This window comes from Athene cunicularia (assembly GCF_003259725.1).
Source record: "Athene cunicularia isolate RWA chromosome 7 unlocalized genomic scaffold, athCun1 chr7_part1, whole genome shotgun sequence".
In the NCBI taxonomy this organism is placed as follows: domain Eukaryota; kingdom Metazoa; phylum Chordata; class Aves; order Strigiformes; family Strigidae; genus Athene; species Athene cunicularia.
The window spans coordinates 985,980-1,000,996 of NW_020799107.1; the positions used below are offsets into that span (position 1 = coordinate 985,980).

The 15,017-nt window shown below is 36.8% G+C and overlaps 1 protein-coding gene across 8 annotated transcripts in view; it reads left to right on the plus strand.

Moving 5' to 3' along the window:
* Positions 1-15,017, plus strand: part of ANKRD44 (ankyrin repeat domain 44) — a 142,095-nt gene that overhangs the window by 121,557 nt on the left and 5,521 nt on the right. For 6 of the 8 annotated variants that reach the window (XM_026852322.1, XM_026852323.1, XM_026852327.1 and 3 more), the window contains 9 exons: positions 3,637-3,715; positions 4,727-4,844; positions 5,876-6,092; positions 6,836-6,923; positions 8,813-8,896; positions 10,187-10,332; positions 11,175-11,257; positions 12,429-12,511; positions 13,419-13,510. In XM_026852322.1, the coding sequence (XP_026708123.1) occupies positions 3,637-3,715; positions 4,727-4,844; positions 5,876-6,092; positions 6,836-6,923; positions 8,813-8,896; positions 10,187-10,332; positions 11,175-11,257; positions 12,429-12,511; positions 13,419-13,510 (990 nt within the window). Of the gene's footprint in view, positions 1-3,636; positions 3,716-4,726; positions 4,845-5,875; positions 6,093-6,835; positions 6,924-8,812; positions 8,897-10,186; positions 10,333-11,174; positions 11,258-12,428; positions 12,512-13,418; positions 13,511-13,787; positions 15,000-15,017 lie in introns of those variants that run through there. The other 2 variants (XM_026852330.1, XM_026852329.1) reach the window with 2 other exon arrangements.

Below are 15,017 nucleotides of genomic sequence, written 5' to 3' on the forward strand. Positions count from 1 at the left end.
CAGAATCCCATATTTTTCCACAGCACTCCTGCTCTGCCCTTCCCTCCTTGCCTCCACTTTAACATACCTCTCTATTGCCACCTATTCTTTAAGATACCTGGTGTTTCCCCTGTGACACCTTCTCTTAGTGGTTCCTCAGCCAAAAAATCAGGGGAAGAGAGAACAGTTGCCTCACTGTTTCTCCAGTGGAAGAAAGGTTGAAAATACAGGTAGGCTCTGATTGGTGTTGAAATTATCCTGGTGTTCAAAGCTTTCAACCTTCTGCACTGGCAACACTACAGAAATTCACCCCCTTTCAGACATTATTCTTCTTCTGAGCTGACTTGTGAACTTGCTCTTGCTGGGAGTGTCCTTCATTCTTTATGTGTTGAGTGCTAATTATGCAAAGTTCGTAATTAACTGGAATGTGTAGAATTTGCCATTTATGTAAAGGCTATTATTTAATATGTACCTGTCAGACAAATACACGGAGATGCCAAAGGGAACGTTGCTCCTCTGGCTGTTCATCGAGGGGTTCAGTACAGCATAGCAGTGACCTCTAGTGGGAAGTGAAATTAATACCTCATTGGATAACAATTATTTTCAGGGCCGGATTTAATTGTCTTTCTGTTTATCTTTTAATCTTGCTTAGATTAAAATGCATATACATCCTCTAATACCAGTTTATTCTCTGCGTGTGATCATGCAAGTGCAACCTAGAAACATAAGGTCAAATAGACTATTACAAGTTTGTTTGCAGTACTGAAGAAAATGCATGTAATAGATCTTCACAGCATACTAGAAAATGCTTTCTGCCTTCTTAAATTTTGCATCAGAACTGAGAACATTACTCCCAACAATAAATTAATCGTATAGAGGTGTGCTACCAGAGTTTACATATCACAAGTTTGAGACCATAATTCAGTGAGAGGGGGTTTTAGTTGTTTTTGATAAAAACACAAAATATTAAGTCCAGCTGATCCTCAACCTGTTAAAACTGTTGGCTTAATTTAAATAAAGATCAGTGCCACCACAAAACTGGACTTGTGTTGATCAAGAGCTTTCCTGTAGTCACTTCAAAGATAGCTGGAGGTCTGATGACAAACAAGGTGTGACTTTGGTACATCATCACTATAGCAATGATTTTGCTTTAATTTAAAAATTTGGTTGTAGTGACATAGCTATATTTTTGTTAGTGGCTCTGACTTAAGAAATGAATTTGTTGAATAAATCTGTTGAGTAGAACTTAGTAATTTGTTCAGTATAATTATTTTAATACATACATTTTGTACCTTCATACAAATTCTGATTGTGTTGTGGGTTTTTTTTTTCCCCTGTTTTAACTTATTTTTTAATTTCCCCCATCGCTGCAGTATGAGTGCCTTCCATGTAAAATGAGTAGGAAGATTCGTTGTAGCCTTTTCTGATCTGTGATACTTCTTTGCTTCTCATATTAAAAAGAAAAATACATTCCAGGGATACAAGCAAAATGTTCTTTAATCTGCAGTGAGGCAAAATAAGTTAGGTATGTATTTAAAAAAAAAAAAAAGGCAAGAAAATCCTACACACAGGAATGAGACCCTGAAGAGAACATGTACCTTAAGCAGAAGGGAAAATACGGCACAGACAGACCGAATATCTGAATTCTTAGTAAAGGAAATTTATCACTGTCATGAATTTGGAGGCTTTCAATTGTGAGATAAGTGCACTTTGGGTAAATATCCATTAAGACACTCAAGAGCTCTGCAGAGTTCTGTGGAAATTACCTCTGGAGTAAAGCTTCTGTCTCCAATTATTATAAAAAGCCACTTGTCATCTGATGATTTTTATTATGGTGTTTCATAACAATACGTTTTGCTTAGGAGAGTTTTAGCAAAGAATGATGTCACCTATCGGCAACTCTGCGTGGTGCCACTGCAGTATTCAGCGTTTTTTTCTTGCAGTGCAAGTGTAAGAGGTAAATTGGCATATTTCGAGAAATCAAATTGGCATATTTCGAGAATTCTTGCTGATTTAATCCCTTGAGTGACAATGCGAGTTTGCACACACAAAAGTGACTACTTGCATATGCAATACTGTGCACTGGAAAGGAACCAAAAGGCATGTGTGCCCATCCCCTTAAACGTGTTTGCCTTCATTCCTTCTAATTACACAAGCACAGTTCTGAACACAACAGTTAAGGACACCAGAAGTGGGGGGTTAGATTGCAGGATTCTGCAGAGCTCCCTTCAGTAAAGGGATTTGTAACTTTAGCAGAGAAATCACCTGATGAGGTATTTCTTTTTTCTGTCTGTCCCCCTCAGGAAATAGACTTCCTCTGGCCTCATAATATGGAGAATTTCCTTAGCCGAAATCATATGTTCCCTGTATAATTTTATTACCACCAGTCTTTCCTCTGGTTAGTTTGGGAAATCTGTTGCAAATGTTCCCCTAGTGTTAGTGTTGTAGCTCTGCTGGCAAAACTAATGTTCCCTGCAGGGTCTGCGAGATGCCTCGCAATCACTGGGTCAGCTCCTAAGAGTTTCTTGGAGTATCTGTTCTAAAACTCATTTGCCAAAATCCTTTTCAGATGTCGTTGTGAACAAGTTATGATTTCTCTTCCTCCTGCTGGGAGGAAGAACAGATTTATATATTTTTTTTTTCCCTGAGCCAGTGACTCATCAGCCCTGCAGAACTGTTTACATGTTATGTATAAGGCATTAGTTAGTGGTAAATAACTAAAAATGTATTTTATTTTTCTGGCTAGAGCAACTAAGAGTATTTTTGGATGAGTGATTTAAATGTGATGATGTGTGCCTGCTTCTCTGCCAGAATGATGTGACATAGGTGGTGTCCAAGGGTTTTGCCTCAGCCCACAGGGTGTAGGCTGTGTGAATGCATGATTTGCTGTAATAAGAACACAATCTATATCTACCGAGTACAGGAATTATTGTTTTTCAAATAAGAAAATACTGTTCTCTTCATCCCATGAAAGGCTGAAGCCTTTAAACCAGCTGACATACAGATGAGTTTCCAGTGTCAGGCCATGCAAAATGTAGTGACTCAGAGCTGTTTTCCAACAGCCGTGGTTACAGTTTAAAAAGCAAACGCTGTTTTTGAGAACTAGCTGTGGCTTCCAATAATGTTAAAAGAGAAAAAATGGAGAAACCCACTGGGAACTTTAGTCTCTGGTGTTATGTGCTGTTATGCGTATGACATTTTTATCACTGGTCATTCTTTGCAGATGCTTCTTTTTTCATAGCAGCACTGAAGAACTTGCTTGTACAGTGCACGCAAAATTAATGAGCCTTGCCAATGTAGTTCCTACTGTGTTCCAAATGTGGTCGCAGAAAGCCTTGTCTGCCTGCTTGGACTGAGGGGTTTTGAAATGCTGTCTGGTTTAGTAGAAATCATCTCAGTAGTGAAAATCACGATTTCTGTTTTATTCATTTGGGATTTTTGTATGTGAGAGAACTAATCCTTGTCTTACTGAGGTCAGGGAAAGAACAGCTCACCATTTCATCAGCACAAGTTAAATGAAAATTGTGGGAATATTAATTTCTTAAACTGTGGAATATTTTCCTTGTTTGTAAGGAAACTTCTTGTCCATAAGCATTACAATGGAAAGGTATCCGAAATGAAACATGTTTTGATTAAACATACTTTTTTTCTTTGTAGTCATTAATGGCCATACACCTTGTTTACGGTTGTTGCTAGAAGTTGCAGACAACCCTGATGTGACAGATGCCAAAGGACAGTAAGTTTTCTTCACAAATTTTTTTTCAGCTCTGTGATTCAAATAATATCTCAGATTTCTCACAAAGTCATTTATTTGAAATACCGTATTTCCTGCACTTCGCCTCATAGAATTTGGCAGAGGTTATAAAGTACACATTCAGTTGATCTAAGCCATGTGTAAAGGATTATACATTAATCTTAGCCTCTGCTTCATACTTTAAACAGTTCTTCATAGATGCTAAGGGCCAGATTCAGTAAAAACTAACAAGCTTCTGAGATGTTTCTATAGAGAGTCTTTTTCTTTCTAAACGTTGCTATTTCAGGGTTTACTTGGTGTATTAGACTGGTGCAGTGAAATGGTATGTTTATTTGAGGTGACACATGCATCTGAGATGTTCCTACAAAAATTTTACTTCTCGTTAAATGAGTTATAGAGGGAGAATAAAGGACATTTTTGAAGTGAAAATGTGAATGGTTTAAAAAGTTCGTTTGGGGTGCCTGGAACATATCTGACTGTACATATAATTTTAAATGGTATTAGCCTTATCTAAGAATAGAAGGAGAATATATAGCTTTCAGAAAAAAATGGAAGATATATTAGTCTAGATTTTGGCTTGAATAGTTTCCTTATGTCCCTTCATCCACTTTAAGTAATTGCCAGCATTTGCAAAAGAAATTCTTTGGGTGATTGTCATCTTGGTAACTAGCAGGGAGGTTCATTGACTCGTGGGTATTGTAAAGCTGATCTGTGGCTGGAGGTGACAATAATTGTAGGTGATTGTCTTGAATGATGTTGCTCTGTAAACTGCTTACAAATGAGCTTGTTTCCATTTCAGTCATGGTAGTTGGTTGTTAAACATCTTAATAATTTCATACAAGAGGTCTTCGCTTGGGTGTTATATAGATGAGTATGGTGGGTAGGAACAGAGAGAAATGGAGGGCTTCCTGATTTCTCTATTCCTGTAAGTTAGCAGCGGCAAGTCATATGTAGTTTTAAAGCTGTGACCAGTTTGTTTTTGTTTTTTTCTAGAACCCCTCTAATGCTTGCAGTGGCATATGGGCACATTGATGCTGTTTCTTTATTACTTGAAAAAGAAGCGTCTGTAGATGCAGCTGATCTCCTGGGATGCACAGCTTTACATCGAGGGGTGACTTAATTTTCATAATTCTTAATTATTTGATTTACTATGACTCAACTGACAAACACAGGGATATCGAATGTAGGAAATACTATAAATGATTGGAAACATGACCAAGCACTATCAGTAAGGTAAAAAGCAGGACAGATCTGCTCTCAGTAATGCGCTGCTTTTGACTTTATTTCACATTTTCTTTAATTAATTAGCTAAAATACTCATTAGACCCTTTTTTTCTTGGCTCTAGACACTTTACAATAGCAGTCATTATTATTATAACTGAGCACTTTATGAATTCTGAATATAATTTATTTAAAAGAACTGCCTAGCAGTTTTGGTTTTTTTTCTTGGGGAAGATGGTGTAAATAAATAAGCCTTAAGTTTTTTCTAGAGGCAGTGAAACTTGAGGCAGGTCTAATCTTTTCTAGGAGTCAGCTTTTTACCCCATGTGAAGTTGATGCAGGAGGTGACATTTACACAGAACTCTATGATAACTGCAGCGAGCAGTTCAGGAGTCCAGCACAATTCCGTAATAAAAGCTGTAGCATAAAAATTCTGTTCTGTATCGATAGCAATACATGAACATGCCCAAGATATCAAAGCTAACCTATGTATGACACAGAGGTCACTGATAGTAGCTCACCAGCTGTTAAAGCAGCTTTACATATTTCTGATGATATTCTTGATCTTTTTTTCCCTCAGTTCTTCTCTCACATTAATACATGGTTTTGAGAAGCCAGACTCAGGTTTTATGAACATGACCCCTTGTACATCTGTTTCCTTAGTCTTAAACTCCTCCTTGGTGTTGTGCCTCACATAGTGGAGGCTCTTCCACAGACTAGGGATCAATGCCTTTGGAAGACAGCACCAAATACATGTCAGTGTCTCAGTTACGACAGGTACTCATGGGAGCAAAGGAGCTTTAATCTCTCCCTTCTGAATCCCATCCAGGCCATTTCATATTCACAGGCATCAATCATTACATATTTCCCAGGCAAGAATCTGTATTATGTCAACCTCTTTACTAATTTCTTTGTTATCAGATTATGACTGGGCATGAAGAGTGTGTTCAGATGCTGTTAGAGAAAGAAGTATCTATTTTATGTAAAGACGCCAGGGGCAGAACACCTCTGCACTTTGCAGCAGCTCGGGGTCACGCCACTTGGCTGAGTGAATTACTGCAGATAGCACTTTCAGAGGAAGACTGCAGTTTGAAAGATAATCAAGGTTATACACCACTGCACTGGGCTTGTTACAACGGTAAGTTTCTCCCTGTGGACTTTTGCCAAGTTCAAATGTGGCCTCAGTTTTAGGGAAACGTGATAACAAAGCAACCTAACACTTTGAGAAGCTTGAAATGAAGAGGCAAATTATCTCCCCTCTACTTGCTTTCCGCAGTTAGCATTTGCTATGTTCACCATTCCCTTCCAAAGCCAGGGAAATTCCAGCCATACTTCCCAGTGGCTTTGCAGCTCGTTTTCTCCCAGTCACAGAAGGCCAGGGTGAAACTCTGATTTTACTGACATCAGTGATGAAATCCTCATTGGTTTCTGTGGGGCCAGGAATGCTCATTTGAGGTGTCACCTTCTTAGTTATTGATGCAAGACACTAGTGAATAGGTGGATATTCTGAACTGAACTGATTATTCTAAACTGGATAATCTGAACATGTTGCTTAAAATAAGGATAAAGCTTCCTAATACCATCATTTAAGACCATCTCTGAAGATGTGTAAGGCAACATACATAACATCACATTAAAAAGAGACCTTTTTTCCCTTTCCTTTTTTTCAGTAAGTGATAATATTAGCCTGGGTCTATCTTCCTGCTCCATTAAAAAAAAAAAACCAAAACAAAAAACCTGTTTATAATTTTATCACATAAGAGTTTATAAACACATTGTGTTCAACTTTGAACTTAGTGTAAATTCTAATCTATAGAAGCCTAATATTAATTAAGTGAATTACTGGCTTTGTGCAAAACTTAAATGTCTGATCTCTTATAGGTCATGAAAACTGCATAGAGGTACTATTGGAACAAAAATTTTTCCGCACATTCTATGGTAATAGCTTCTCTCCATTGCACTGTGCCGTGTAAGTAGAAATCTCCAGTAACAAGTGATTTAGGGTATGTCTGGAAAAAGTAGCAGTATGAGAAGAAAGCTTTTTTCTTATTTGCTCATGCCAGAAAAAAAAAAAATTTAAAGCTGATCATAAAATTGCACTTCTGCTGAAAAAGTGCCAGAGTAAAGAGTATTTTTTTGCAAAAAATTCATACATTTAGGCTATTTGATGAAATTCTGACTTGTAATTGAATAGCTGCATTTCTGCTCCCTTTCTAGTTTCTTTTCTCTTGCTTACAACTACAGACCTATGCCTTTTCTTCACACAGGCTGGAACTTCATAGCTCTTCCATTCTTAGGCCATGACCTGGGCTATAGTGCCTTGGTCCGTGTAAGTATGAGCTCTTGAGGTTCCTTTGAAAGCCAGTGGCTGAAAGTTAAGAAATTTGTCAGAATCAAGATATCAGAATCAATCCTTTTTTTAGCAATAGGAACAAAGTGTTAATGAAGGAAGGGTTTGAAACAACAATCTGTGTCATGCTAGAATGCTGTTCTGTGCAGGCTGTATTTTTTCCAAGACAGCTGAATGTTCTTCAGACTGATTTTCTTCATGGTCTTTTTTCTTTCTGTGATAATCTTTTGAAGGTTTGGTACTTCTTACTCAGGTTCCAGCCAAAGGGATCAATTTGTTGTAGAGGCACACTCTGTATCCAAAGTTCTCACGTTACTTATAAAGAACAAAACCGTGGTGGCTATTATTAATCTTCCATGCATGTATTTTATATATATTCATTATTCAAGTAAAGCAGTATATTTTCATATGGGAAGGATTCTAATTGAGCAAAATCATACCTTTTCATAACATAATTGCAAATGCATTTTTTAAAAAATGAAAGATTACTTTAGTTTGTAGGACCTAACATGCTTATTAAAACATAAGCAATCAGAAGAATAAGGAATTAAGCACTGAAAAAACAAATGCAAACTTTCCTAATTCCTGCCAACAGTTAGACTGTATTCTGTTCTGTGTTCTATTAGAAGACTGAATGTCTTCCAGAAGTAATGATAGGAGTTACTATTGTGTAGGCTTTCCTTCTACAGTCCATACCATTGGAAAGTAGAAAAGTAATTTGTCATGTATCAAACTTTGAAATTGTAAAAACCACAATATAGTAGAGAAATAAAAGCATATACAAAGCACTGGTTTTACTCAGCTTAAAATCATTAGTGGCTGAAACATTTTGAAATTTGAAATCTGAATTTGTAGTGATGGCTTTGAAAATGTTTTTCTCAATATTGATATTTTGTTAAACTAGTATGTTATTCTCAAACCCATTAAAAATGTGTGCAACTTTAAAATGAAAACAGCTACTAATCCTGCAGTGTGTATTAGATATACTATATGTCTAGTACTGTTTCTAAAAACTGTTTATTTCCATAATGAAATGAGACAAATTAATAATAACCAGAAAGAATATTAATTGAGTACATCCATCAAGGAAAAGTGTTAAATGTGTGAGTTTGAAGAGATGTGGGCTTCAGAACCTAAAGCATTAGAGTAAAGCTTTCTATATGTAGGTACCTATGACTGAGTGCTTTCCAGATCCAGGTGTGTTTGACATTTAAACTAAGGATTTTAAGGCATTAAGGTTTTAATCCTAGGTTTGTGCTGCACTTTGTTACATTTGTGCGTAGTGAATTGCAGGATCAGCTTTGCTTGAGACTGAAATTCATAGTAGCTGACACAGTTTTGTTAAATGGAGAGATGATAAATAATCCAAAATTTGACTAAAAGAATTATGCAAAGGTATGTTAGGATAACTTATAAGAAATATTAATGGGAAGTGTAGTAAACGAATATTGGAAAATGGGAAAAGATGTAGATTTTTTACCTTTTTGAAAATGTTTTTTCTTTGGCAGAATCAATGATCATGAAAACTGTGCATCGCTGCTCATCGGAGCCATCGATGCCAGCATTGTCAATTGCAAAGATGATAAAGGAAGGTAATAGTTTCTTAAACAAATTGCATTTCATCGTCATGATTCCATCTAGTATTTTTCATAATTATTTCTGAACCTCTAGAACTAATCCTTATCTGATATGGTTGAGCTAAGACTTGTCATGCTGACTTCCAGACAGGAGTTTACACTGCAAGAGAGTTCAATGGTGGCTCACTTGAACCAAGAGTACTATGAAATATTCAATTTCATAGTACATATGAAAAGAAATGCAAAAGAAATAGTATTTTGTTTGTTTAGAACAGCTATGACTATAGGCTGTTTACTTGAACCAGTTGTCTTTGATTAATAATTAAACACATTTATCTTTGCTAAATGGAGTGATACTATGTATGCATGGAAAAGTAGTTAAAAGCTTTAACATTATGCTAGCACTCTGAGGGTGCAGAGCTCAAAACATGTCTGCAGCAAAATAATACTGATACAGCAAGCCAAATCCTTAATTTGTCACACTGATAATCTTCTGTGTTTGTGTACACATATATCTATTTTTAATTAAAATTGCTGAAATTCTAAAAATTTGTTACTCATTTTTGCTATTAATTAAAACAAATTCAAGACCTTCAGTAATGGTGATTACTTATTCCTGTAAAGGTAAGACCCCCTTACCCTTACTGAGAAGCAAAACCTGAAGTAACACTAGGAGCTGGGCTGTGTACCAACTGTCTTTCATCTCTATTAGTCACACTTCAGACCCAAAATGTCGTAGGGAGACAGCGAACAAATTCTAGTGTCTCAGTCTTGTGGAAACTGGTAACTTTCAAAGGGGACAGAATACCTTGTGCCTTTTATAGTAATACTGTTACTGTTGTTTGTTGCTCTAGTGTTTTTGACTATAACTTAAAGTACTTTGTTTTTCTTAAATAATGGATCAGTTCTTTTCTGATAGTTCTTCCCATCTTAGGCTTGTTAAAAAAAAATAAAAATCAGGTGAATAAGTATGATGGATTGTACTGCTTTTCATTTTACACAGTATGCTCCATTAAATTAGATATGCTGCTAATATGAGATTCTCCAGAGTGTCACATTGCCACAGTATCATAGCCACCTTATGCTTCCCTTTTTTTAAAGTTTATATTGCACCAGAACAGAGACTGAAAATATTATTTAACTTACTTCAGATGCTGCTACTGTAACGTTCCCCTTGTGATAACTCAAAAGTTTCATAAAAAAAGAAGAAAAAGTGTCTTTCACTTTCAAGTTCTTGAGAAGGTAAGGAAACAGGAATATTGTGGTTCTTTAGCAACAGCTGTGGTCGTGTTACTTTCCCCACAGAACACCCCTTCACGCAGCAGCCTTCGCGGATCACGTGGAGTGCCTCCAGCTCCTCCTGACTCACAGCGCACAAGTGAATGCTGCAGATCACGCAGGGAAAACACCTCTCATGATGGCAGCTCAAAACGGTCACATAGGTGCTGTAGGTAAGTACATCCTTGCCTCTGTCTTGATGGGTGAGTGCTACTGCGGTTACTATCCCAAGCAGGTGGTCTTTTTCCTGTGAAAACTAAGGAAGAAAAATAAATTGTGTGGATGTCCATAAGAAACTACCTTTACATTTGTAAAAAAATGATTTTTCTTCTCAATCATTGCTTCTCAGCAGTCTTGGTGAAAATTTGCAATAACAAACTTGAGTCTTACTTCCTCCTAAGAGCACACTGTAAAGAGCATGAGGGGAGTAGTAATTCTATTCTCCTGTTTACTTCCTTGATTTTATGGAGCAATCAAACTGCACATGTGAAAAAGATTGTGTAACCTTTTCCCCCTGCTCTATTATAGGAAGTTGTATTCTTAAAATGGCAGCTATCAGCATCTGATTTTCCAGGCTAGACTATATACTGTAGACATACAGATTAGGGTCATACTGGTTTAACAGAATTCCCTTCTCTCCACCTTCAGCAGCACAGACTGCACCCTAAATTTTCTGTATCCACTTAGTACTCTCAAAGCGGGATCTTCTCAGGAGGAGGTGATTCAGGCAGAACTTGCTGATCTGCAAACGGGGAAGTTTATAACTAATATGTTTGACAGTTTGAGGCACAGTGAATGAGCTATTAGCTGTGCCTTTGCTTGCTGATTAACTGCACAAGATGAGTCTGTTCTCATTCATTATTTTAACTTCATGTTCATAAAGCTTACATCACATAAAAACTTAATTGATTAGCATGTATGGACATGTATATTGAAATAGTAATTTTTTTCCCTCTGTTTTTACATGTTCATCTGCCCCTTGGATTTGTTCATTGATACCTATTCTATACCTCAGACTTTTTGGTGAACATTGCCAAGGCTGACCTGACATTAAAAGATAAGGACTCGAATACATCTTTGCACTTGGCTAGCAGTAAAGTAAGTTGAAGACCTCTGTATGCTTCTATTCTTGTCATAGTCTGTATGTCTGTATGTGTGTGTTTATGCTCCTAAATTGTTTTCTGCAGTGGAAATGTCACGATCAAGCTTGTGGTGAGGAAGGGAGCATTGGTCTAAGTTTTTTCTCAAGTCTGTTTCAAGGTTTAGTAAATTGAGAAAATATGGATTCCTCTTATGACAGCTGAAATATGAGGAAGGGAAACTTAAGAGAAATGATGGAAAAATCCTTTGAGATTTTACCAAATAACCTCACTGTAGCTTAATGTGTGTTCAGTGTCAACAACAAAAAAAGAAGGTATTTATTCTTTTTTCTTATTCTCCAGTTTCTGTAGAAGGAACCCAAAATTTTTCCTTATGCTCTGTAGCAGTAAAACAGAAGCATTAATCAGATTAGTGGTGGTCTTTTCCTACCCTTTCTTCCTCCTCTTAATTCAAATTGCTACTGCTGTTTCTGGAAGAAAAAATGCCCATGGGATTCCCTCTCCTGGGCCTTTTCTTTTGCTTCTACCCACAGATTGGATTCCAGTGTGATAGTATTACTCCAGCTTCTGCAGACACATGAGCCTCACTGAATTCTCAAGGTCTTTCAGACAGCTGTTCACCTGCCAGGGCTGTAGGCTTGGCATTCGCAACTTGCTGTGCTCAAACTGTATCAGAACTAAGGCCCGGATCTGTATTATCTCCAAAGTTTCATTGTTAGCACTCTCACATCAAAGGCATTTTGTAGTAGCTTATTTATAAGAGAGAAAGGCATGTAAACACCCAGAAAGTGTCGTATTCATTTCTGAGATTAAACTATCTCTTCCTATGTTACTGTGTAATTCTCATAAATAATCCATTGAACGCTCTCTCAAGAGAACAGTAGTCTTCTCTGAAAGTTGACGAGGTGAATTCATATATAATGAATGGAGGGTTGAAAGACAGGTGAATGTCTAAACTTCTAAACATGCTAAAGCATCCTAGCAGTGGCAGTTCATAAATGGTGTTTTAAGGCTCCACAGTTCACCTGCTACTTATATATCCTTATAAACTGAGTAGCAGGTATTGTATTTCAAATTGAGTTATTAAATTTCACTTTTATATGTAAAATTTCTTTCAATTTCAAACTCCTCAGCAAATTAACACTATTTGCTTTTTCCCCCAACTACAGGGTCATGAAAAATGTGCCTTGTTAATACTTGACAAGATACAAGAACAGAGCCTTATTAATGCAAAAAATAATGCATTACAGACGTAAGTATAGCCTGATCCTCTCAAGTTCAGTTGACTTACCAGAAGATTACAGTTTAGCATTTCAAATTCATGTCTCAGATTTTTTCATGGAATAAAAAATTTAATTTATAATTTATTTAGACTTAAGGTGATACATTTAACTTTTAGGGGTTTTTTTAGGTGATATTTTATGTGCAACTCTCATTCGCACCATACATTATCAGAAGAGTTAGAACCATCGATATTCTTACTCCAGCTGCAAATGTTTGACTGGGATGGGGAGATCCCACAGTAGAAGACTGAACCACGAGTTCAGGTGGCAGATCATCTAGTGCTTGCAGAAGAATTCATTCCCTCTTAGCCCTTTTTTTCCCCCCTGCAATACGAAATCATTTTTCCTGTCCCATTAGGTGCCCCCAAACAGGACCATTGGGTGTTGGAAAGGAGAAAACTGCTGGTTATTTTTAATTTCCAGTTGTTCTGCAGTAATGGAGATTAGCAATTGAGTATTCAAGGATAAAAAGGCAATATGATGATTCTGAGCAGTCTGTAGTAGCCAGAATTAAGGATGGAACAAAAGCATTTCTTCAGTCTGAGATTAATTTTCCTTTTAAATGTCAATTATATGTGCTGCAAACAGTGGAAAAATTAGAGCTTTTTAAAGAAAGCCTTTAGACTGGAAAGTATTAAGCAATCTTTGTGTATGTAAAAGGTAATTATAGTTGTCTTGCACATATATTTTATAGATGTGGAACATAAGGATTATTTTAAAGGCTGTAATGTAGCTTAATGTCTACAATATAATTGTCATGATCCAAAGAAGGAAAACATTCTCTATCTGTTGCTGGGTATGCTTTAAGCATTATCTCACTTTTTTTAGGAAGTCTGTTTTAAACTGACCTTGAATTTAGTTGTTATGTTTTTGTAGACCTCTCCATATTGCTGCACGAAATGGCTTAAAGATGGTGGTTGAAGAGTTGCTAGCCAAAGGGGCATGTGTCCTAGCAGTAGATGAAAATGGTAAGTAAATAATAAACTCTGACAATCTTCAGTAGGACCTAACAGGTAATTTTACAACAGACCGAAGCAATAGACTTAAAAGCTGATGATAGACATCATTGATGCTTTTATCCTTCCAAGAACAGACAATGAGCTGTGTGAGTACCTATTAGAAAAACAAGATACTATTTATTTTTATTGAATAGAAAAATGTATTCTATACATCACAGCTGTCCCTTTTACTGTTCATTTTGCATGTACTGTCAACAGCTAGTCTTTTTTTAATGCTTGAGTGCAGTGGTAACTTGAATTTCCTAAACATGCAAGTGGCACCGGATAATTCTGACGCCTTGCAGAAGAATTAAGGATTATGCATTCAATCAGCGCATGTTTTAATGGGTAGGAAGAAAACCATCAACATATGTTTGATTGTGTCCTAGTTCATTCTGAGAGCAAAGCTTGTGCTTACCAATTGTCTGACCTAATCCAAGGTGCAAGTAAATTACTGTTGCTCATAAAATATATGATTAGTTAATAAATCTGATAATTTTGTTTCAGATCTCAATGAAGTCCTTCCCTAAACACTATAAAGCCCATAGAGGGCTGTGCTTCTATAATTAATGTTTTCAAAAATGTCTTCCTGAAATAAGCTGATCTTTCTTACAATACTGACTTCATGGCATTATTATAACAATTTGGTACCTCCATCTTCCCATATCTGTAATGTAACTATAATAATACTCACCCATCATTGCAAGACATTTGAGATCTATGGATGAAAAGAACTGAGTGGTGAGTATTTACTATTAACCAAACGATACCTAGATACACTTGCATGAATGAGTTCTGCTGAAGTCACCTGGCCCTAACCTCGTTTTAGAGATAGGGGACAGAAAAATGACCCAGACTAGCTTCTAACCACAGTCTTTATAATTAAAATTGTACATACAGATACAGCTAATTTGCATGTACCTAACAAATGAAAATTTAAATTTTATACACATTTAACTCTTCTAGGAACAATTGCACACGCAGTTTAAAAGAGAGGAATTTAAGTACAATCTTAGTATAAGTACAACTCTAAAGAATACTCCAGCTTGGAACTCGGTGGAAGAGGAAATTCCATTTAGGGTATGCATTCACTGCAGTCAGTGCTTAAATGTGGGTAGTTTGCTACAAAAATGTACTCACATTTGTCCACCAAACTCATCTACACTGCAGGTGTTCTCGGCTTCCTTAAGGCAGTAGGAATCAGTAGCAGTCATTGCCTCAGATTACTGTTGCTGCAGCGCTTAGGATTCAGTCATCTGCAAAAGAATTTGATTGCTCTTAAGCATAATGGAGGATTTGTTGGAAAGCACTGGGGTACTACACAGCAGCCTTCAAAATGTATAGATGGCAAGTGTGATCAGCATACTGGTTTCCAAGATTTGCATACATGAAGAGCTGCTTTAGGGGCAGCGCTTGGACAGGAGCCAAGTTAAACTGCAGTGAAGACAAACTTTAATAGCGCCCCCCCCCCCCCCCC